General features: G+C 45.8%; 1 protein-coding gene across 1 annotated transcript; it reads left to right on the forward strand.

Annotated features, from left to right (window-relative positions):
- The first annotated feature begins 18,640 nt into the window (after positions 1 to 18,640).
- Vha100-5 (Vacuolar H[+] ATPase 100kD subunit 5) lies at positions 18,641 to 22,805 on the forward strand. The gene is made up of 4 exons (XM_001356469.4): positions 18,641 to 18,769; positions 20,064 to 22,290; positions 22,356 to 22,527; positions 22,591 to 22,805. Exons 2-4 carry the CDS (start codon positions 20,085 to 20,087, stop codon positions 22,682 to 22,684), a joined length of 2,472 nt encoding a protein of 823 aa, XP_001356505.3. The 5' UTR covers positions 18,641 to 18,769; positions 20,064 to 20,084; the 3' UTR covers positions 22,685 to 22,805.
- The last annotated feature ends 878 nt before the right edge of the window (positions 22,806 to 23,683 follow it).

A 23,683-nucleotide genomic window follows, 5' to 3' on the forward strand; every position in this document is an offset into this window, starting at 1 on the left:
TAAAAGTCGTAAGTCGGACGGAGGGTGGGCGTGGCGTGGCGAACCCCCTTGCTGCAAACATTTATTTAAAGTTTTTGCCAAACCGCAAAAGGCTGGCCTTTAAAGGTGGGGGAGGGGGAGGGGGAGGGACCGCTTTATCTATGGACCCGACGACGATTTATGATTGCACACTCAGCATAATCAATTCTTATAAATTATTGTTATTGTTGGAGGGTTAGCCGGCCCCCTCCCCTCCCCTCCCCCCTGGGGGGTGTGCCGCTGACAACATTAAACAATCAGCCTGAGTTATGGGGCTCTCTCTCTCTCTCTCTCTCTCTGGGGCAGGATTTAAAGCCACTAAACGCAAAGAGCCAAAGGCAGAGCACATTTGCCGTAAACAAAGTCTGGCACAAAAGATCAATGACTCCATTGAAGTTCCATAAAAATTGTCCAACGCCATCCCAGACTTCCACACACCAAAAAAAAAAACGACCAAGGTGCAGCACAGTCTGCGACACACACAGACACACACACACACCGATGCAGGTAACCTTTAAAAAAAAAAAAAAAATAAAAGTAAAATGGAAAACGGAAAACCCACGGAATCGAACGAACGGCAATAACTGCCGCAGACTCAAAGAGCATTGTATGCATAAATAATGCGCTTTCTGGCCGTAGAGACCGCCGCCGCTGCTCTCTCCCCCTCTCTCTCTCACTCTCTCTCTCTCGCCCACTCTTCGCTCTGTGGCACCTTTCGTCTTCCGCTGTTGCCGCACAGACTGGCAGAGCATTCAATATCACGTTATGTTCCAAATAAAACTCCACGAAAAGTGGACACCAAAAAGAAAAACCAAAACGAACGCGGGATATCCTTTGGAGAAAAAAAAACTTAAATGTTGATTCCTTCTAGCTATAGCACGAAAAAAATAATAACTTTATCAACAAGATATATTTCTTATAAAGTTCCTAAAGCACATAAACTCTCAGAGAAAATGTAACCCATCGAAAGGCGTTGGTCTTTCAAATCAAATCAGCCTCCTAAAAATGTTGATTATCTGAACAGAAGTCCAAAGCTCGAAAGGATATATATCTGATACGAAAATCACAGTAATTTCTATCCCCTTACCACCACCACATGGACAGACTTTTTGGGAATATGCCGACATTCCCATCGGCGGAAAAAAAATACAAAAATTTAAACATAAAATCTACTCTTTTTTATATCTTTTAGAAAGCACCAAAAATCTTTAAAAAAAAAATTATAATAATAATAATAATGTTGAATACAAAATTTAAAAAAAATAATAATAATAATGTTGAATAAAAAATTTAAAAAAAAAAATAATAATAATAATGTTGAATACAAAATTACAAAAAAATTAAAATAAATAATTACTTTATTTTGGTATATTATTAAATGGTACATTTTTAATTTAATTAAATAAAATAATACATTTAAATTAAATCGGCAAGTTGGTTAAAAAGATATAGCGATTTGACCTTTGAAAATTTTGGAACCTATTCAGTTGAGCGGCTCTGTGATTGTCAACCCTTTTTGTAGTATCAAATGATACATTTTGAATTAAATGAAATAATAAATGTATATTATTAAATATTTGTATAATTTGTATAATTAATACAATAAATTAAAATTATTAATTTTTTTTTGTAGTATTAAATGTTAAATTTTGAATTCTGTGAAATAATAAATTTTAATTTGTAAGTATTTTTATTATTTGTATTATTCAATGTTACATTTTTAATTCCCTTAAATTGTAGAACTGAATAATAAATGTAGATTATTTAATTTTAAAAAAATTAAAATTATAAAATATTTATATAATTTGTTGTATTAAAAAGTAAATATTGAACTGAAACCTTCTATAAGCATGCGAATATAACCATAGTTCTATGATTTTCTAAGACTAAAAAATATTTGAAAATAAAATAAATACCTCAAGAAATAAAAAAATGCAGAGAAAAACCCCTTTAAGAGCGGACGTACGTCTCCCGGAATGAAGTGATTGCCCAGCGACGGACCGCAAAATCCCCATCGAATATTTAACAATTTCTTTTGAAGCTCTTGCCCCTTGCTTTTTGTCAGGGTATCCAACAGATTGGGCTGGCCCCAGCCCCAGGACGAGGACGAGGATGACGACGACGACAATGCAAATAAAACATGTCGCAAAGGAGTGCCGTGTTTTTTTTTTTAGTCCTTTTCTGCTTTGGCCATTTTCTAAAGGTAATTTTTTAGCCACTGCAGGTGGCAGTTGGACAAGAATGAGAGATGGCGGCCAAGAGGGAGTACAGAAGGAGACCGAGACGGAGACCGAATAAAGGACGCAGGACACGGCTTGGCTTCCACTATTGATTCCGCCTGATGGCCAAACCTTTTCGAATGTGTATTTAAGACTGCGGCCCAGGCCGGGCCGGAGAGACTGGAAATGAAGCCGAAATTGATAATTGAATTAACCGCAGAAAATGTCAATTGTTTGCCCTCGACGATGGCCGGCGATTTTAATTGAATTTACTTAAGCCCGCGGCGGAATCCGATGCCAAAATCAAGGAGAACTTTCCATCCAGAAGGACACCGTTTTACACTGAAGGATCGAAACCCGAGATTGATGGGGATTAGGGGGTCTATCAATCGCCAACGATTGACTGGGTCATATCTGCATTACAAACCAATCCAGGCTCCACCTATGGCCAATTGTGGCCACATACACGGGCCATTTAAAGTGCCAGCTCCCTGGGCTCCCCTCTGGGCCACGCCCACAATGATATACGACGGTGGCCCGGTGGCAAAAGTGGCAAAAGTGCAAATTCAAAATCAGCAACAATGAATGCAGGGAACACACCCCGCTGTGGCAAGCAAACACGCAGCAAATCAGCTAAGGAGGAGATGGAGGAGGGGATGGAGGAGGGGAAGGAGGAGGGGGGACGGATCCAGAGCCAGAGCCAGTACTTGGCAAGTGCCAAGGCGCTGTCAGCAGAAAGTTAAGCCGGGGCTAAGCAGATGCCTGTTTGGAGTTTGGAGTTTGGCCACTGCGTAGACAGGCGGCAGGAGGCAGGAGGCACTGCTTGGGGCAGGATTCGTGCACCTCTGCGGCTGCACATCATCAATCTTCTTAGACAGCCACGCAGCGCCCTCGTTGTGGCTGCATCAGTTTTGTGTACCGAACGTGCTGCCATTTCCTGGTGGCCCGGACGGAGTGGGGAGTGCGGAGTGCAGCTTGGAGTGAAGTAGAGGAGTCCCGAGTCCGGAGTTCCGAGTCCTGGCACTCGTTGACTCGCTGCCTCACAATTTTTGTCATCGCTGGCTTGTCTAACCTTTTTGAGTTATGCTCCTTGCAGCGCCACAGACCCCAGTCCCCCCATTCAGACGGCTCCTGGTGGCACTCCTCCCGCCCTCAGACGGCTCCTGGTGGCACCCCCTCACCCCAGACGGCTCCTGGTGGCACCCCAGACTGCTCCTTGTGGCATCCTACCTCCTCGTTCTGCTCCCTTTTTGTTGTCCCCGTCGACAGTCGTTGACTCCGACCTCCACAGCTCCTCCTGGGGCTCCTTGCTCCCTGCTCCCTGCTCCCTGCCCCCTGGCCTCCTGCATCTATTTTACAAGTATTTTATTGCCAAGCTCTGCCTCAAGCAACTGCCACTGCCACTGCCACCTCAGAGCGGTCTGCACTTTGTTATTAATGCGCATTTAAGGCCCCCCCCCCTCGCCTCTTTTTTTTCTCTGTCAATTTTTGTGCCGAGGCTCCACCTTTTTGGCTCTCGCTTTTGTGTGCCTTCTAATTGAGGAAACATTAAAAGTCAAGTTCTGGCTGCCGCATTGTTATAACCCAGAAAAACACGAGTGCACTGCAGTCATGGCCTAGCCCTCCCCCCCCCCTGGCTCCCCCGTCTCCCTACTCCTAGTCCTTCCTTTGTGTGTCCCTTTGGAGACTAAGGGCGTGCCTCTGTTCTTTTTTTAATGAAGTTTTCGGCTGCCATTTGTTGAGTTTGACTTTTTGACATGGTTCTGGTTCTCTCCGACTCTTTTTTTAGGGTCCCTGCAATTGAAAGGCATTGTCACAGCACATCAGACGCTCAATTAACTGGCTACAAGTTGGAGCTCTCCCCCGGAGAGGAGGCCGCCTCTCGAACTGGAACTGGAACTGTGTCTGGGTCTGCGATTGTCTGGGGCACATTAATCATCTTAGCATACAATGAATGCAGCCTCCCCCTCAAGTAGAGGCGATGCCCCTTTTCCCCCGCATTGTTTAGACTTCCTGCCAACCCGAGAACTATCCGCTAACGAGTCCTGGCGCTGAGCAACTTCCCTGACAAGTTCAATGGGGGGGGTAAAGACCTTTGACCCAGAGCCAAATGCGCAGCGATTATGCGAGTTTATAATAAAGCCGACGAAGCGCATGCAGAAAGGGCTGACAGGATGCCAGGACTGCGATTACGATTACAACTTATGGCCGCTGCAGGAGAGGGCATCCTTGGCCACATCACTATCTCTCGCTCAGGGCCGCGTCGCCGCCGCCGCCGCCAGTCATTTATCATTTGTGCAGTGGCTGACACTTCTTTGAGCAGCCAACCGCCTGGAGAACCCCGGAGACCAAAGCCCCACTTGATTTGTAAAGCTCTGGGAGGGCCCCCCCCCGGCCCCTTTTGATGTTTTAGTTATGTGACATCGTCCTTTGCATTCACACATTTCACGCGGATTTCACGCATGTCACACAGCCACATGCTCCGTCTTTGGGGCCAGCCTGAAATATGGCAAGCACTTAATAAGCGGCCAGAAGATGAGGGTGAATCGATGGAGCCAGAGGGCTGTGGGGGGGAGGGATGTGGCCCTGATTGATGGCCACAACAAAATGGATTTTTCCAGGCTAGTTCCAGTCACACATGGGCTTTCTCTCAGTGTACTTTGTGCACATAATTATGCTCTCAAATAAACATAAACCCGACCTGCCTGCCGCCTGCCTGGGCCTGGGCATTAGCCGGGTTGTGTAACCAAGACGTTTGCCAAATTAATTTCCAACCGGCTCAATGGAAAACTCGTATCGATCGGTGGCCCAGCCAGCCCCCACTTACAAGCTGTAATCCTGCAAATTGTTAAGTGTGCAAACATTTGAGAACGACCATCCATCCGAAGGGCCGTGCCGGGCCCAGTTTACGGGCCGGACCGAACCGGAAGTCAGTTTATGGCCAAGTTGTGGCGGCCTTTAGTATTTGCTTGGGAAATTTGTTAATAGATTTGCCCACATGCCCAGAGAAACAAACAAACAAACAAATACCTTTAACAAATTATGTCGCCTGCCTGCTGCATGCCGCCTGCCCCCGGGAGACGCTCCTCCTCCTTCGCTTCCTTTTGGCAATTGTTTCGAGTGTAAAAGTTGCTGCCTTTTTGGGGATTCCCCCCATGCGATTCCTGGTTATATTTTCCGCACAACTTCAGCCCGGAATATGGCACCAGAAATCTGTGTGAAACATGAGCAATTTCCAAAAAGTTGCAGCACCAACTGGAAAGCATAAATCGAACTCCAGGGCAAGGACATTCTGGCCAAAAGTTGGCCCAAAGAGAAAGCGAGTCTCTGTTGCAAGGCGAGTGTCTTTTTTGAGTGCCCCCCCTGCCTGCCTGCCACCCCCTGCCTGCCCCTGCCTTTTTGCCAGTTGCATTTACAGAAAACCAATAAACTTAAATGGAAAATCCGTAAACTATAAATCATGGCTTAAGTCCATTTCCTTGGTTGTCAATACGTTTCCGCTTTGTTGTGGGTTTCCCCCTCCCCCTGCCCCCAAAAGGCACATGGGAAGAGAGTTGAGAAATGTTCAGGATTGAAGGGGGAGGGAGGGGGAGAGGGACATGGGCCTGGGCCTGGACCTGGGCCTTTGCCTGGCGACTGCTTTACATTTTTTTGGCATGTCCATTTGCAAAGTCATTTACACACACACACACACACACTCGGCACTCACTCAATTTCCAAGTCAACGTTCAACAGTCCTCGCTCTAGTCCTAGTTCTAGTCCTGGTCCTCGTCCTGGTCCTCGTCCTAGTCCTCGTCCTGATCCTGCTTCTGTTGCTATTCCTGTTTCCGTGGCCCTTCTCCCCTTTTCGATTTGACAGAGCTGCCTGTCAGTCAATGTATTTGCTGGCTGCCTCTGTGTGTGTTGTGCAGCGTTTTCGACAACTCATTTTATTAGACCACACCCCCCGCACCCCCTTAGGATGGACTCCAGCATCCACCATTGATAGACAGATGCACTCGACGTCTGCCGGCACGTTTTGCGGTCAGCCTCGGAAAAACTGATGTGACTTTTGATCAGCCAAAGAGGAGGGAAGGAGAGAGTCCTTGATGAACTATGTTTCTTGATTTCGGTTTTTGGGGCACTGCCATTCCTTAGGTTTTTGGGCAAGTCTTTCCCAATACAAACATTAATCATTTTTTAATCAACTAAAACATTTCTTTGCCTTTTTTTATGGCTTGCTTTGAAGAAAACAAATGAAATTATATGAAAATCATGCAAAGAACATATAAATTATGTATTCCTAATCAGAATCAAGGCATGCCACGGCCCCACCCCCCATGAGGCGGCGACGGCTAATAATGCCAAACAAATTGCTGACAGGCGAAGAAGGCAAATTCCGTGATACATAAATTATCTGTAAGCATTTTTTACGACTGTCACAGCAAAGATACACGCATGGGGGGAGCACATTAAGGATTTACAGATACAGGATCCCAGGGGGGATTGGTCTTTGGCATTGAAGGCTTTGCCACACCTTGTGCTCAACATTTATTAATAACACTCCTTGGACGCTCCTTGGACCCTCCTTGGACCCTCCTGGGACCCTCCTTGGACGCCCACTAGTGGGGCCATTTCAATATCTTATGCATAAGCCACTGCCGCTGCCGCTGCCGCTGCCACAACGGTTACGGGTCCGTGTATAAATACCACAAAGCAAATAAACACGCGCCGAGCACGGCCAAACAATATGAGATATATATTGAAAACGTGCATACAGAGCCGGGCCCACATAAGGCGACCCGGCGACCCCACGACCCGACGACCCACCCGGCCACGACACGAAATGAAAGGCAAAACTTTACACGCTAATAAAACGGAGTTCGGACGGGGTTTCGGCTGGATGGAACAAGGGATACCCTGGGCCAAAGGATGGGCTCCCAGCTGGCGCCAAGGAAACAAAGGATATTTAATTGTTTAAAAATCTAGAAAAAAGTTTAATAAATTTGAGTATTTTCCCAAAATTATTATAGATTTTTATAGAGTGTCTTAATATTTATTTACTATTTTTTGTGCTCACTTATTTCCTACAAAATTATGAATTTGAAAGCACTTCTTTTGGTACCTTCATCGGGGCCTCAGCTTAATCCTTTATATATCCATCTTTCCATCTTTATCCAGTCCAATCCACCCCACAAAACCTTGTTCTCCACATCGCATACAAAAGCCCCAAACGAAGCTGGGCGCTGGGGCACAAAAGGCTTGGCCAGGCTTGGCCAAATATGGGTTTATGGCTTGTAAAAATCCATGTTAATAATATTAACAAAAGCCGGCCAAGGAAAAGGGTAACTAGCGCACAGAGCGAGTCAGAGCAATGTCCTATCTGATGCCCAAGGCTTAAAACTCTCCTCTGGCCCCATTTCTTTGGGGTTTTTTTTTTGTGGCCAAAGAAAAGGTAAAACGTCAAAGCCGGCGCCGCATCATTAGTGTCATATGTGGCAGAGGCAGGGGCAGGGGCTATTATTCACCTGGCATAATAAATCAAAAATTGTTGCCAATAAATTTATTATTGTAGATTATCTGCCACTCCCCCCCCAAACACAGGTGGGCTGTAGCCTTGACAAAAGCTAAAAACTGACAACCGGATGCCGGGTTAAACCCTGGCCTGGCCAACAATTTATCAACATCAGCACAAGAGGCCACTATAAATTACCAAACAGCAGGCAGCAGGCAGCAGCAAAAAGGCCTGTTTATTGTGTGGGATTTTTGAAAAGTGAATGTTCGGTGATAGACGATGCCGAAAGGCTGTCGTTTTGGCCATAATTGCTGGTCATTTGAAGCAGGGCCCCCCCAAAGATGTTTAAAGCATATTTTCAGCGGCATATATGCCTATGTTCCTCCCCCAGGATCCTGGGTATCCTTGCCACAAAGGAGTCCAATTGAAATGTATCCTTTAACGCATTGATTTTGTGTTCGGGGACCCCGTTTGCACAGCTCTCGTTTTGCCATTACATAATCAAAGGCAAATTAACGCCACAACCCACCCCCTAGCCCTGCCCCTATCCCCACCCCTAGCTCCCCCCCTCTCTTTGTCCCTTCTTTTGACATGGTTTAGTTTGCTTCGTTGTCTGTTTTTCGCCCGCACGTTGTCGTTGTCGCCTCTTGCCGCATTGCAACTGTTGACAAATCTCTTTTTAAGAGCGCGCTTAAAACGTCATTTGAGGGGTTCCATTTTGGTCTTTTTTCTGGCTCTCCCGCATGGCTGGCGACAGGGTGGGGGGGTGGCACACATCGGCGGGCTAAACCAATCAATATTTAACACATTTAACCCTTTGACGAGGCCACGCCCATAGGACTATCGTTCTGATCGTTCTGCGTAAAATTAGCATAAAATTTGAATTTTACAGCCAAGTGAAGCGTATGCAGCGCGTGATTGACAGCAGTCAAATTCAATTGAAGTAACACGGGCCCAATGCTGAAGAGGGCCCAAAGCCCAGAGCCCAAAGCCGAAGCCAAAGCCCGAGCCAAAGCCGCGCGCCAGCCGGAGAATAAAACGAAATAAAATAAAATTTAATTCAAATAAAACCAATTTTGAATCGCTGCCCCCCTTCCACCCCCTTTCACCCCCCTCTTCGCACTGAAGGTGGGCCAACCTTTTGGCTCTAGGTCGAGCGACCTTGTGGCAAAACTTTCCGCAGGGCGCAAAAGTTTTTTTTCCCCGTCGTCTTTTTAGACGCATAAATACGCGTACTTTTCAGGAAGTAAAGGGTATATGGGGCTTATGGGTTGGTGTACAACTAGGACCCCGAAGTATGATCCAAAGTTCAAGGAATTCCCACTGAAAAGACTCCTAGAAAGAGCATAGAAGGGTATCTTTCAGTCGATACATTCCCACTGTTGTGGTGGTGCCAAAAGGCTGCACACCGAATCGGCGGCTCCAGGATGTTTTGGCAGGCTCTGTCCTGGGGTTGCGTAGAATTTTCCTGGCGGGAAATTGCCTTCGAAGGAGCCAGAGGGGGGGAGACACAGGGCCGCAAATCAATGATGCTTGCTTTTGAAGATTTTTTCCAAGGGAAATTCAATTTTGTCATATATATTTTTTGTGTTCCCCGAATTTCTTGCCGGCAAAAGTTGCAATTAGAAAAATATTTGCGCCCTCAAATGTGGTTTTTGCAGCGAAAAGTTTTCTAAATTAAACCGAAAAAAAAAAGTTTCCACTCCACAATTTGTTTTTATTAAATGCTGGGAAATATTTCATTTTATTTGATTGTAGCATATCCTTTGGGTTCCATTGAGAAATGTATGAAAATTAAGGTGTGACGACTTTTGGGGCCCCCCGTTAGGGTATCCAGGGATTCGTTTTGCCAAAAGGTAATCCTGCCTGGCTGTTTTATAATTCAATTTAGACAAAGTACAGGCCATGCAGAAGCAACAGGCTGGCCCATAACACTCCAGTCATAACAATGAAAATGAATATAAAAAATAATCATATAATATAGTGGGGGGGGGGATGGGGGCATGTGAGTACAGCGTTGAGGCAAATTGAGACAAGCAGCGGGAGCCAGGGAGCACTATAGTGGTGGCTGCAGGATGATATTTCTGTTATTGTTTTAAGCTCCTGTGGGGAGGGCAGGGGTAGGGGGAGGGGGAGGGCAGGGGTTGGGGTAGGGGGAGGACATAAGAGAGCAACAGTTGACGTTTATGCCCGACATGACACAAAAGCGGTATTATGCCACGATGCTACATGGCTCTGCCAGTGCTCCACTGCCTTTTATTTTATTTCCTCTGTATAATTCCAAACTGATATGCATTTCAGCTGAGCTGGCGCTCAACTCGTAACAGTGCCTCATAATTGTCAACTGTGCCAGCAGTGCTGGAAGGTGAGTGAGTGGCACAGCCTCTGCGGCGGTGGAAGGCTGCAAATTGAAATACGAAATCCTTGTTCAACCAAAAGAGTCCAAGAGAAACTCTCATAATTCACGCATATATTATTTTTATTTACCTAAAAGCAAACACAAAATATACAAAATATACAAAATACACAAACTATTTTTGTGGGGAGAGAAAAAAGAATTGTCTAGACACTAACGGAACAATTGTTTGCCTCAGCATTGTTTCGGGGGCGATATTTCATTCTGCATGTGGCATGGCATATTATCGCTTGTTTTTCCACCATTTTCACACATTCTCATTTCGGAACAAATTACGTACATTATTGCGGAACAGAGAGCTGAAAACTGAAAACTGAGAGGCACCAGACCACACCGCACCACAATGAAAATAAAAAATAACAATTCCTCTGCATTTGTGAACCCTTTTCGCCGGGGACTTTTCGCCTTTTTTTTCGGTGGGCGGGTGTGGGGCATTATAAAAATGCTTAAAGCAGAAAATTGGATTTTTCATCTTTAATGGAAACAAGGCGCTAGTAGGACGAGGCCATAGCCGTGAAGCCCCCGCCCCCGCCCCCGCCCTGGCAACACTCAAAACGAGGCGCAGCTACGGCCGCGACTCTACATTTATAGCCGATAATCAGCGGAGGTTGCGGAGGAATTACAAATGTTGTCCTTAGAATAACTTTTCGATGTGAATACTAGGCTTGGGTCTTTTCACATGTCTTTTCATTACCTACACCTACGATTACGATCATGATTATAAGGGACGGACGGACTGACTTCATATTGATGAGTTTTTTAATGCACTTCCCCCGAGCCACCACCCATTCCCCATATAAGGGAAAAATTGTGTTGTAGGCTGTGAATTGATGAGATCATCATTGAAAATTCCTTCTTTCTGTGATCCACCCTTCCCACTGCAGTGGCTGACAGTCTGCGTTGGGAGCTACTCGATCTGTTTACTTGAACCTGCCACCCTAGACTTTGAGATTTTCTTTACCACTCAACATACTCTCCATCCCACTCACACAACAACAAACGTTCGCTCTGGATTTTAGCAGAAGCAGAGGCTGTAGTAGAAGAGCCAAACCAAAAAAAAGAGAAAAAGGAGAGCCTGGGATGCGCTTATAATAATTAAAATGAAAAATAAAAATATAAGTATAACAGCAAAAAATAACGTAATTTCTTTCGTCTCTTTTCCCACTTACCCCTAATCCTGTTCCGTTAGCACAAATTTTGGGCATATTCATTTAAGGTGAGGCACCAGCGGTCGGCAGTTCGTGTTAACCCGCGAAACAATAGAAAGTCAGATCAGAACCATTGGGAATGCCTCACCCTGCCATGGACATCACTTGGAACGAGAGCACTCATTCCTTTTCGATTCTCTTCTTCACTGCATCCCACACACTCGAGCAATGGGAGTGGGAAAGAGACAAAAACTTGACGAATTTTCGGCAAGCTCACAAACACACACACACACTTTGTTGGAACTCACGTGATCAAACGAGAAAAAAAAAGGGAAAAAAAGAATCAATTACCAATTTTAGATATTTACACATGAAAAAAAAGAATTTATGCCAAATAATATGTTTTCCTACATATACATGATATACATTTATATATATCACACATTAATGCACTTTTCGTTCGACGAGCTGCCTTTTTGTCGCCATTTTGCCTTTTTCTTCGCCCCCGCCCTAGATCAACAACTTTTGCTTGTATTTAAACACATTTTCTTTCTTAAAACACTTTTTTGTAGACCAAACTTCACTAAACCCCCGCGCGACATTTTATCCGATGGATTTTCTACCATTTTCCGCATTTTCTCGAATTTAAACGCGGAGCTGACTTCAGAACGTGCGCTTTGACCGGCGGGAAAACGAAAATGAGAGCGGCGCAAATCGTTCATTCTTCGATCTCCTGCTCCTCTTCCTATTTGCTCTCTCTCGCACGCACTATTACGGTACTTTTGCGAAAACGAAAAACGAAACGAAAAAACGGACAACGAGACAACGAAACAGTTTTAGTTTTCACACGAAAAAAAATAGTTTATTCAAAAAAAAATATATGTTTATCCAAATATACATATACCACGTATGTATATCAAATATATAAACACATATCACAAATTGCTGCTGTTATTCTTTGTAGATCTCTATTTTTGCCGGTATTCTGCCTCTTTGCGCCCCCGCCCTTTTCAACACATTTTCTTCCACTAAAACATACTTTTTTACATCATCACTGAATGACTACACTAAACTTCACTTCACACACCTTCTTAACGTTTTTCCCGTTGGACTTTTCACCATTTTCCCGATTTTCATGGACTTGAACGCGGAGCTGACTTGCCAATGCACGCTTCGACAGGGTGAAAAAGTTTGAGTGAGAGCTGCGAAAATGCGTTCATTCTTTGATCTCCTGTTCCTCTTCTTATTTGCTCTCTCACGAAAACGCAAAAACGAAAAACGAAACGAAAAAAGGAAGAAAACGGAGAGATATCACATTTTGTATATTGCCACATGAAAAAAAAATTTATGCAAAAATAAAATGTTTTTCTGCATACATATGTATGTATGTATCGATTATATACACATTTATCACAAATTGCTGCAATTCGCCTTCGTAGATCTAATTTTTGCCGCCATTCTGCCTCTTTTGTGCCCACGCCGTTTATTAAACATATTTCTTGCACTTTTTTATATAACCACTGCATCACTACACTAAACTTCACTTCACACACCTTGTTAACGTTTTTCCCGTTGGACTTTTCACCAATTTTCCTGATTTTCATAGACTTGCACGCGGAGCTGACTTAAAAACGCGCACTTGGCCCCGGTGAAAAAATGAGAGTGATAGAAGTGCAAATGCGTGCCATCTTTAATCTCTCATTCTGCTGCCAAGGGCGTAACCAGTATTTCGCGAAGGGGGCCCTTGATTGTTATATGTATTCAGAGAGATTCATTTGAAAAATCTTTTAAAATCAATCAAGGAAATACCTTTATATCTAAATATGCAGCGAAAATTAAATAAAAATATGCTTCCTAGTCATAAGCATGTTGAGGGTGGGCCAGTTACCCCTTCCGCCCCTGACTGCGCTCATGACTGCTATTCTTCCTATTTACCGTCTTTCCTCACACGCTCTCTTGAGCTGCTGAGGCTCATGAGTAGACAGTATCAACAGAGTGTGGGAGTGGGAGTGAGATCGATTGACTGATGAGAGAGTTGCAGTGGTTTCGTTTTTGCAAAAGCAGCTATAGAGTGAGTGCGAGAAAGAGCAAATAGGAAGACGAGCAGGAGAGCATAGAATGAACGATTTGCGCCGCTCTCACTCAAATTTTTTCAACCGGCCCAAGCGCGCGTTTTTGAGTCAGCTCCGCGTTTAAATTCGAGAAAATGCGGAAAATGGTGAAAATCCCAACGGGAAAAACGTTAAGAAGGTGTGTGAAGTAAAGTTTAGTGCAGTGATTCAGTGATTATGTAACAAAGTGTGTTTTATTGGAAGAAAATGTGTTGAAAAGGGCGGGGGCGCAAAGAGGCACAATAGCGGCAAAAATGCAGATCTACAAAGAATAACAGCAGCAATTTGTGATATGTATGTGTTTATATATTTGATATACGTGGTATATATTTTTTGAATACATTATTTTTTTTCGTGTGAAAATTAAAACGGTTTCGTTGTCTCGTTGTTCGTTTTTTGCTTCGTTTTTCGTTTTCGCAAAAGTACCGTAATAGTGCGTGCGAGAGAGGGCATATAGGAAGAGGAGCAGGAGATCGAAGAATGAACGATTTGCGCCGCTCTCACTTTCATTTTCCCGCCGGCAAAGCGCGCGTTTTTAAGTCAGCTCCGCGTTCAAGTCTATGAAAAATCGGGAAAACTGGGGAAAAGTCCAGCACGAAAAACGTTAAGCAGGTGTGTGAAGTGAAGTTTAGTGTAGTCATTCAGTGATTATGTAAAAAAAAGTGTGTTTTAGAGGAAGAAAATATGTTGAAAAGGGCGGGGGCGCAAAGAGGCAGAATAGCGGTAAAAATGGAGATCTACTAAGGAAAAGAGCAGCAATTTGTGATATGCGTTTATACATACATATATTTGATATACGTGGTATACATATATTCGGATAAACATATTTTTTGAATACATTTTTTTTTTTTCGTGTGAAAATTAAAACTGTTTCGTTGTCTCGTTGTTCGTTTTTTCGTTTCGTTTTTCGTTTTCGCAAAAGTACCGTAATAGTGCGTGCGAGAGAGAGCAAATAGGAAGAGGAGCAGAAGATCGAAGAATGAACGCATTTGCGCCGCTCTCACTTTCATTTTCCCGCCGGCAAAGCGCGCGTTTTTAAGTCAGCTCCGCGTTCAAGTCTATGAAAAATCGGGAAAACTGGGGAAAAGTCCAGCACGAAAAACGTTAAGCAGGTGTGTGAAGTGAGATTTAGTTTAGTCATTCAGTGATTATGTAAAAAAAGTTTATTTTAGTGGAAGAAAATGTGTTGAAAAGGGCGGGGGCGCAAAGAGGCAGAATAGCGGCAAAAATGCAGATCTACAAAGAATAAGAGCAGCAATTTGTGATATGTGCTTATACATACATATATTTGATATACGTGGTATATATTTGGATAAACATATATTTTTTTTGAATAAACTATTTTTTTTCGTGTGAAAACTAAAATTGTTTCGTTGTCTCGTTGTTCGTTTTTTCGTTTCGTTTTTCGTTTTCGCAAAAGTACCGTAATAGTGCGTGCGAGAGAGAGCAAATAGGAAGATGAGCAGGAGATCGAGGAATGAACGATTTGCGCCGCTCTCACTTTCATTTTCCCGCCGGTCAAAGCGCACGCTCTGAAGTCAGCTCCGCGTTTAAATTCGAGAAAATGCGGAAAATGGTAGAAAATCCATCGGATAAAATGTTCCCGCGCGACATTTAGTAAAGTTTGGTCTACAAAAAAGTGTTTTAGTGCAAGAAAATGTGTTTAAATACAAACAAAAGTTTTTGATCAAGGGCGGGGGCGACGAAAAAGGCAAAATGGCGACGAAAAGGTGATATGTATATTTGTGTCATATATTTTATATGTGTACATACATACATATACATATGTAGGAAATCAAAATTTTTTTATTTAAATTATTTTTTTCATGTGTAAATAACTAAAATGTGTAATTGATTCGTTTTTTCGCTTTTTTTTTCGTTTGATCCCGTGAGTTCCAGCAATGTGTGTGTGTGCGCTTAAAAATTCGTCAAGTTTTGTCCCTTTCCCACTCCCATTGCTCGAATGTGTGGGATGCAGTGAAGAAGAGAATCAAAAAGGAATGTGCTCTCGTTCCAAGTGATGTCCATGGCAGGGTGAGGCATTCCCAATAGTGCCGATCTGACTTTCTATTGTTTCGCGGGTTAACACGAACTTCCGACCGCTGGTGCCTCACCTTAAATGAATATGCCCAAAATTCGTGCTAACGGAACAGGATTAGGGGTAAGTGGGAAGAGACGAGAGAAATTATGTTGTTGTGTTTTACTATTTATACATGTTTTCTTGATTGATTTCACTTGATTTTTGTATGTGCTAGGAGCGCATATCGCTTACGGCTATAATTATGCCTGAACATCTCCATTTCTGCAGAGCTGGCGGCCCTCAGTCGGGCATTATGTCAATGTTATCCAGAAAATTAAATTTATATTTCTTAATAGTGTGATACCACAGGAGTGTGGATACAAAATTTGGTTGCTTAGCTGTTATAGTCTCCGAGTACTGGGTATAATAACAATTCCTCTGCATTTGTGAACCCTTTTCGGTGGGTGGGTGTCGACTGCTCTGGCATTATAAAAATGCTTAAAGCAGAAAATTGGATTTTTCATCTTGAATGGAAACAATGCGGTGGTGGGAGGACGAGGCCATAACCGTAAAGCCCCCGCTCCCGCCCCCGCCTGCCAGCACAGAAATAATAAGTATTAAACAGTGTCGGAAAAGGAGGCGAAACAAAAAATAAATGTTAGATATGCTGACAAAGGTAATACAATAAATACGAAATGACGTTGCCGACGATGGCCGTGGCGCTGCTGCTGGCGCTGGTGCTGTTAATGTGGAATTTTCCGTAGCATACTTTTGGGGCTGCTATTTATTCCGGGCTACCGAGTGGGTTCGGTCTCTCTCTCTCTCTCTCTCACTCTCACTCTTATTGGTAGTTCGTAATCGTGCTGATTGTTGCTCTTTTTATACACTTGTAAGGAGAGAGGGTATTGTGATTGTGGGAAGAAGTCGGAACTGCTTTTCAGATTAGATATGTACCTCCTATAGAACCCTTCACTATATCATATAGCTACCCAACGAACGGTCGGTTCAAGATCTAGGGTTTGAGAGATGGACATATTTTATTCCAAATTTTATTTATTGATTTATATATTTTTTCTACATTTATAATTTATTATTTTTTACATTTGTAATATATTTCTTTAAATATTTTTTACTTTTATAATATTTGTATTTATATATATTTTTTACATTTACAATGTATTGCTATATATATTTATACATTTATAATTTATTGATTTATATATATTTTTACATTTATGATTTAATTATTTATATATATTTTTTACATATATGATTGATTTATTTCTATATTTTTCCTATACCTATAATTTATTTATTTATATTATTTTTTAAATTTATAATTTATTTATTTACATATTTTTTACATTTATAATTTATTTATTTATATATATTTCTTCTTACCACTCCTAGGGTATCCAAAAACCTCTTCCCTTTGGCCCATTTATTTCTGTTTATTCTTTAACTTCGTTTTGTGCCTTTTATTTATTTATTTAACATTAGTTTTTATTTTACGGCCCATAAAAGGGGGAAGCACTTACCGTTCCGGCGTGGAGTCCATGTGCCTCCGCATAAATTAAAAATGAAATTAAAATATTGTAAAAACTAAACCAAGTTTTACGGTGCCATAACGGAGCCAAAGAAAACGTACATAAATCTAATGAGAGAATTCCAAGCTAATTGTTTAATCACGAGTGTAAACGACGATAAACCCACAGCGGCAAAAGATAACCCGCCCGATAAGCCGGCCCGTCGCTATCTGCTCCACGGACAAACACACGGCGCATTCCGGCGGCGGAGGGGCCCAAATCCGCAATACACACCCCGTAAAGATAGTGGCAATGGCGGGTCCGTAATTGCAGCTGCTACTGGAGCTCCCAAATCGAAAATCGGAAAGAGCTGCACTTTTCGTTGGCCACTGGAATCGAATTGGCTGCACGGCAGACCGTTTGTGTGGCAGACCGCAGACTGGAAAGCACTTACACGGCTGTGGAGCCTAGCGCTGGCCATTTTGTTGCTACATATTGGCATTAGACTAATCCAGAGAACCGCACGCAACAACTTAGTTATTGGCCAGGGCCAAAAGCTGCCAAAAGCTGCCAAAAGAGCTCGTGGCAACAGACGAAATGGCGACGCACATTAGACCCCGCCCCGTTGCACGTGCTGGCTGCCCTGCTAACGGATGGCCATTATCAGCATCATTATGTGGCATTAGGAGCCAGGCAGATGATGATGATGTTGCCAGCAGCAGCTTAAAGTTGTATGCGATTTATTTGCGGTCACTACTGGCTCGTGGCTCCTGGATGGTGCCTCCTCCCTGCCTGCCTTTAGCTCATTTAAATAGCACAAATTAAGACGCTTAAGCTCATTATGTAGGTGCAAATTTTTAATTAGCCAACTCCACGCCAACGTCTGTCCTATCAGAGCCGCCAGCGGCTTATCAGTCAAGTGCATTCAATGGCAGAATTATACAAATTAAACGCCCAGTTTGCAAGCAAACTCCCATCAAAACGTTCCGATGATATCACATGATGTACTTCGATATTTCTGCTTCTCGACGACTCGCAGCATGAATGGAAAATTTGTGTGTGTTTTTCGAATGAATCATGTGCCTATTCCCGCATCGACAAGAGCACGTGACCCGCGATAGGAGGGGCGGTACGCCTGATAAACAAAGCACTTCACTCCACGGCTAATGCCAGACATAAGGCTGCTGCGTCCTGGGTGAATCCTTGGCCCAAAGGCGGGAGACCAGCTCCAAGTGGTCTATCAATAATTATATTTATGTCATTGCACCAGAGATTGATGGATGATTGTGTCGGGCGTTTTCTTTAATTAAGGCTGCAGAACCCGTGCTTATGCTCGATCATTCATTCACGCTATTCGAAATGTGGCCACTAATCAGAAGTGTGCCGTAATTGGGTTTCAGTCATTTGTCGATTACCAGGCGATGGGCCACGAGCGTCTATCAAAGGCGCTCTTGGTTCTGGGGTTTCGACAGGGAGATACCAAGCTTTGGAGTCTTAGAAAGAGGGAATAACCCCCCTCTATATACCCCCAGGCATACCCTGTAACAACCATAGAAATCGCCAAGTGTTCGTTTTGTGATAAAACCAGGCGCAAAGATTGTCAAGTGAACGGCGCTCTCTCTCTCTCTCGTGGCCCCCTCTATACTGGGCCTGTATTGGTGTCAAGTGTAGATTAGCTTCAGTCTTATTGGCCATAGAGCTGGCTGGGTCTTGGGCCACAGCACAGTTCTTTCTGCGCCATTGTGGGTGGCAGGTCGCGAAAAAGAGTCTACGATTCAACCACAAGAAAATACTTTGAAAAATCTCCCCTCAAAAGTGTAAGTGTGTGTATCCTTTATTTAATCATCGATTTTAGACCAATTGATCATGTGATCGTTACTCATACGCCACGTTGCCACAAAAATCCCCCAAGTATTTGCCTAAGCACTCGCTTAGCCGTGGTTTTATCAGTGCCCCGACAACGGGTTAACGCTAGACATTACGAGGTTATCATTGTGGCCAGAGATAAGCCGTTAACAGGCCATAAATTACCGTTCGGCGCTCGTTTTCTACTTTGTCTCTTCTTCAGGGGGCAGGGGGCATATGCCACATGGGGCATGGGGGCCAAGTCTTCCTCGTGACAATTGCATTAAACATTTAATGGCCCTCGACGATAACGTATCTTAATTGCCAGAAAAAAAAAACACTAGTTAAACGTCGATTTTCACTAATACAAGGCCCCATAATGGCCCGTGTGACGTCAGAGCACGTGATGGATCATTATTGGGCTGTCGATAATATTTTTACGGCCAACAAATGGATTTCTTAATGAGCCAAGAAAGGCTTTCCCCAAAGGGGGGGGTGGGCAGGGCTAGGACCATCGATAATCGGACATTTGCGTGCAGTTTGCTGCCCAGATTTATGGCCAACTTAAAGGCAATTGTCTGGCGCCCAGATTTATGGCCAAAACTGATGTACAATACCGGGCCGCGATAAGGCCAGGAATTGCACTGATTTAGCCACCTACGGGCCTGGAATTGGGTCCAGTGGCCAGTGCCTGGAAATTCTAGGTGGATCTGCGATGCCATCTTCATGGAGTAGTGCTTCCGGTGGTGGCTATAAATCAGATCTCTCTCTCCCTGTCTCTATCGAGGCCTCACAGACAGCGCGACTCCATCATTTTTATGGCCTAGAATCACAGACGGCCGTAAATATCTATAATCTGGAAACTAGCCTAAATGGGGGCGCCCCCCACAGACACTGCACAGGTCCTGGCCAGGGGCAGGGGGTTGGGGCCTTTGGGGCTTATTTATAAGCCAACTGATTGGCCGGTAATTGTTAATAATTTGAAATTATTAATGCGCTCAGAGGCCAGCGCTAAACAGGCACTCCAGATAGCCACCAAAAATGCCGAGCAGATAGGGAACAAAACCCCGTTATCTTATCCGCGAGGGCCGTAAACAGTTCTGTTCAATTCCATTTATATGATTGATGGATGGGGAGGACACGGCGGGAGGAGTGCACGGACCCTCAGCCAAGTGCGTCAATGTCGAGGGAGGGGGGTGTACGGGGGGACACACCCAATTAGTCAATCTGTGGCATGGAATTGACAGTATGATTCGTCTCTTGCAGTGACAGACCAGACATCGAACCATGGGCGACATGTTCCGGAGCGAGCAGATGGCCCTGTGCCAGCTGTTCATCCAGCCGGAGGCGGCCTACGCCTCCATAGCGGAGCTCGGCGAGCGGGGCTGCGTCCAGTTCCGGGACCTCAACGAGGAGGTCAGCTCCTTCCAGCGCAAGTACGTGACGGAGGTGCGGCGCTGCGACGACATGGAGCGCCGCCTGCGCTACGTGGAGGCCGAGATGAAGAGGGACAAGATCGAGCTGCCGCCGCTGCCTGACGAGGAGGAGCCGCCGGCACCCAACCCGAGGGAGGCCGTCGACCTGGAGGCCCAGCTGGAGAAGACGGAGAACGAGCTGCGCGAGATGGCGGCCAACGGGGCCAGCCTGAAGGCGAACTTCACGCACATGCAGGAGCTCAAGTGCGTGCTGGAGAACACCGAGGGCTTCTTCTCCGACCAGGAGATCCTCAACCTGGACTCCAACCGGCAGGTGGACCCCAACGATCCCGCCCAGCTGGCCGGCGGACAGCGCGGGCAGCTGGCCTTCGTGGCGGGCGTGATCAAGCTGGAGCGGTTCTTCTCGTTCGAGCGGATGCTGTGGCGCCTGTCGCGGGGCAACATCTTCCTGCGGCGCTGCGACATCGAGGGCCTGTGCGACGACGAGGAGAGCGGCCAGCCGGTGCTGAAGACCGTCTTCGTGGCCTTCTTCCAGGGCGAGCAGCTGAAGCAGCGCGTGAAGAAGGTCTGCTCGGGCTACCACGCCTCCGTCTATCCCTGCCCCAGCTCCCATGCCGAGCGGGCGGACATGATCAAGGACGTGAACGTGCGCCTCGAGGACCTCAAGCTGGTGCTCAACCAGAGCGCCGACCACCGCTCCCGGGTGCTCACCTCCGCCTCGCGGCACCTGCCCCGCTGGTCGATCATGGTGCGCAAGATGAAGGCCATCTACCACATCCTCAACTACTTCAATCCGGACGTGACCGGCAAGTGCCTGATCGGCGAGGGCTGGGTGCCGGCCAACGACCTAACTACGGTCCAGGAGGCGCTGGCGCGCGGCGCCAAGCAGTCGGAGAGCTCCATACCGGCCTTCATGAACGTGATCGAGACGAACGAACAGCCGCCGACGTACACGCGGACGAACAAGTTCACCAACGGCTTCCAGAACCTGGTCGACTCGTACGGCATGGCCTCCTACCGCGAGGTCAATCCCGCGCTGTACGCCTGCATCACGTTTCCCTTCCTGTTCGCCGTGATGTTCGGCGACCTGGGCCATGGGCTCATCCTGGTGCTGTTCGCCGCCTGGCTGATCCTCAAGGAGCAGAAGCTGGCCGCCATCAAGGAGGAGATCTTCAACATCTTCTTCGGCGGCCGCTACATCATCTTCCTGATGGGTCTCTTCTCCATCTACACGGGCTTCATCTACAACGACGTCTTCTCCAAGTCGATGAACATCTTCGGCTCCGGCTGGAGCATGAACTACACCGAGGCGGTGGTGGTTGACCCCAGCCTCAAGTATCTGACCCTCCGCCCCAACGACACCTTCACCAAGCCGTATCCCCTGGGCATGGATCCCATCTGGCAGATGGCCGACAACAAGATCATCTTCCTGAACACCTTCAAGATGAAGCTGTCGATCATCTTCGGGGTCCTGCACATGGTCTTCGGCGTGTCCATGTCCGTCGTGAACTTCATCCACTACCGGAAGTACGCCAGCATCTTCCTGGAGTTCCTGCCGCAGGTGCTGTTCCTGCTGCTGCTCTTCGGCTACATGGTATTCATGATGTTCTTCAAGTGGATCGTCTACAACGACACCGTCGAGGGCCCCCTGTCGCCGGCCTGCGCCCCCTCCATACTCATTCTGTTCATCAACATGATCCTGCAGGGCAGCCAGGACACGCCGGAGCCCTGCAAGGAGTTCATGTTCGACGGCCAGAAGGACATACAGATGGTCTTTGTGGTGGTGGCGATCATCTGCATTCCCTGGATGCTGCTGGGCAAGCCGCTCTACATCATGGTCAAGCGTCGCGGCAGTCCGCCGGCTCTGCCGAAGCCCCAAGAAGGCGCCAACGGGGGCGGGGGCGGTGGCGGTGGCGACCATGGCGGTCACGGCGAGGACGAGCCAATGGGCGAGATCTTCATCCACCAGGCCATACACACCATCGAGTACGTGCTGAGCACGGTCTCCCACACGGCCTCCTACCTACGGCTGTGGGCTCTGTCCCTGGCCCATGCCCGTAAGTCGAACAGAGAGGAATCCTCGATCGCTGGACAACCACTGATAACCCCTAACCCCTTTCAGAGCTCTCCGAAGTGCTGTGGAGCATGGTCCTGGCCAAGGGCTTCATATTCGACAGCTACATCGGGGCCATTGGCGTTTACCTGGTGTTCTGGGCCTGGTCCTCGCTCACCGTCGGCATCCTGGTGCTCATCGAAGGACTCTCGGCCTTCCTGCACACCCTCCGCCTGCACTGGTAGGACCTTAGACGGTGTTTCCTTGCCTTGTACCTTTGCTAACCTTCTATTTTCCTTTCAAGGGTGGAGTTCATGAGCAAGTTCTATGAGGGCGCTGGTTACGCCTTCGAGCCCTTTGCCTTTAAGACCATTCTGGTGGACGACGAGGATGCCTAGAGGGGGAGAGAGAGAGGGGAGGGGGAGAGAGCGCGCAGGACGCACTAGCCCAAAAACATTTTCCGTTTATTTGGTTTTCTTTTTTTAAAAGAAAAAAATAAAATTTTGTTTGATATGCATACACCCAGAAATACGAGTGCACCCATACACCCATGAATACACCCATGGATACACTCATACACCCATGGATACACTCATTCACCCATACATCTACTTTCTATCTCTTTTTTCTTGGCTCATTTCTGGTCTTGTCGGACGACGACAAATGTTTGTCATATGCTTTCTGACAGTTTTGCTTTGGTCACCCAAGTGACAACTGCAGACAGGCAGCCCCCCTTTCCCCCCTCACCCCTCCCCCACACACACACACACAGGACTGCACACACACACATGGACTGCACACATCCGAAACAATCACAAAGCAAATTGCTTGCCTTCTCCTCCTCCGCAAAAAGAGAACTTTTCGGATATCCCCGGCTCCAGCTCCAGCTCCGGCTCCATTCCCAGCTCCGTGGTCTCTCGGTTATTTTTTCTCATTAGAAAGGTTGTCATATGCTGAAATTATGTTGTCAGTTCGACTGTCCATCGAGCATTGAGTTGTGAAATTGCCCTGCGCCGCACTCGGCAATTTAAATAATAATATGCCAACTAGGATATCCCATCCCACACGACAGTTAACCGGATCGCCACTGAAGCATAAAAGGATTGTCGGGTTATGGCTGGCAGAATTAAATGGACTGGCAGCTGCTAAATACCATAATATTCTGTATAAATGGGGCAGTGAAGGGACTGAAATATGGGGGAGGTCTATTTGGAGCTTGAAATTATATAAATCAATGAAGAGCTTTAAGAAAATTATAAGACTCGGTTTAAGATTGGTCGAAGAATCGAGCAGAAGAGGTTTGAGTGCATTAGAGGCAAAAGAATGACTTAAAAAAGTTAAGAGAATACACAAAAAAAGAGCTGCAAAGCATATAAATGTGGCCTCGGGTTTTCCGA

This window comes from Drosophila pseudoobscura, chromosome 4 (genome assembly GCF_009870125.1).
Source record: "Drosophila pseudoobscura strain MV-25-SWS-2005 chromosome 4, UCI_Dpse_MV25, whole genome shotgun sequence".
In the NCBI taxonomy this organism is placed as follows: domain Eukaryota; kingdom Metazoa; phylum Arthropoda; class Insecta; order Diptera; family Drosophilidae; genus Drosophila; species Drosophila pseudoobscura.

Bases quoted from the DNA above. Each gene is read 5' to 3' on its own strand.
- Vha100-5 (XM_001356469.4), top strand. From the start codon at position 20,085: ATGGGCGACATGTTCCGGAGCGAGCAGATGGCCCTGTGCCAGCTGTTC. The intron at 22,291-22,355 runs GTAAGTCGAACA...AACCCCTTTCAG, and splicing joins TCTGTCCCTGGCCCATGCCC to AGCTCTCCGAAGTGCTGTGG. The intron at 22,528-22,590 runs GTAGGACCTTAG...TTTCCTTTCAAG, and splicing joins CACACCCTCCGCCTGCACTG to GGTGGAGTTCATGAGCAAGT.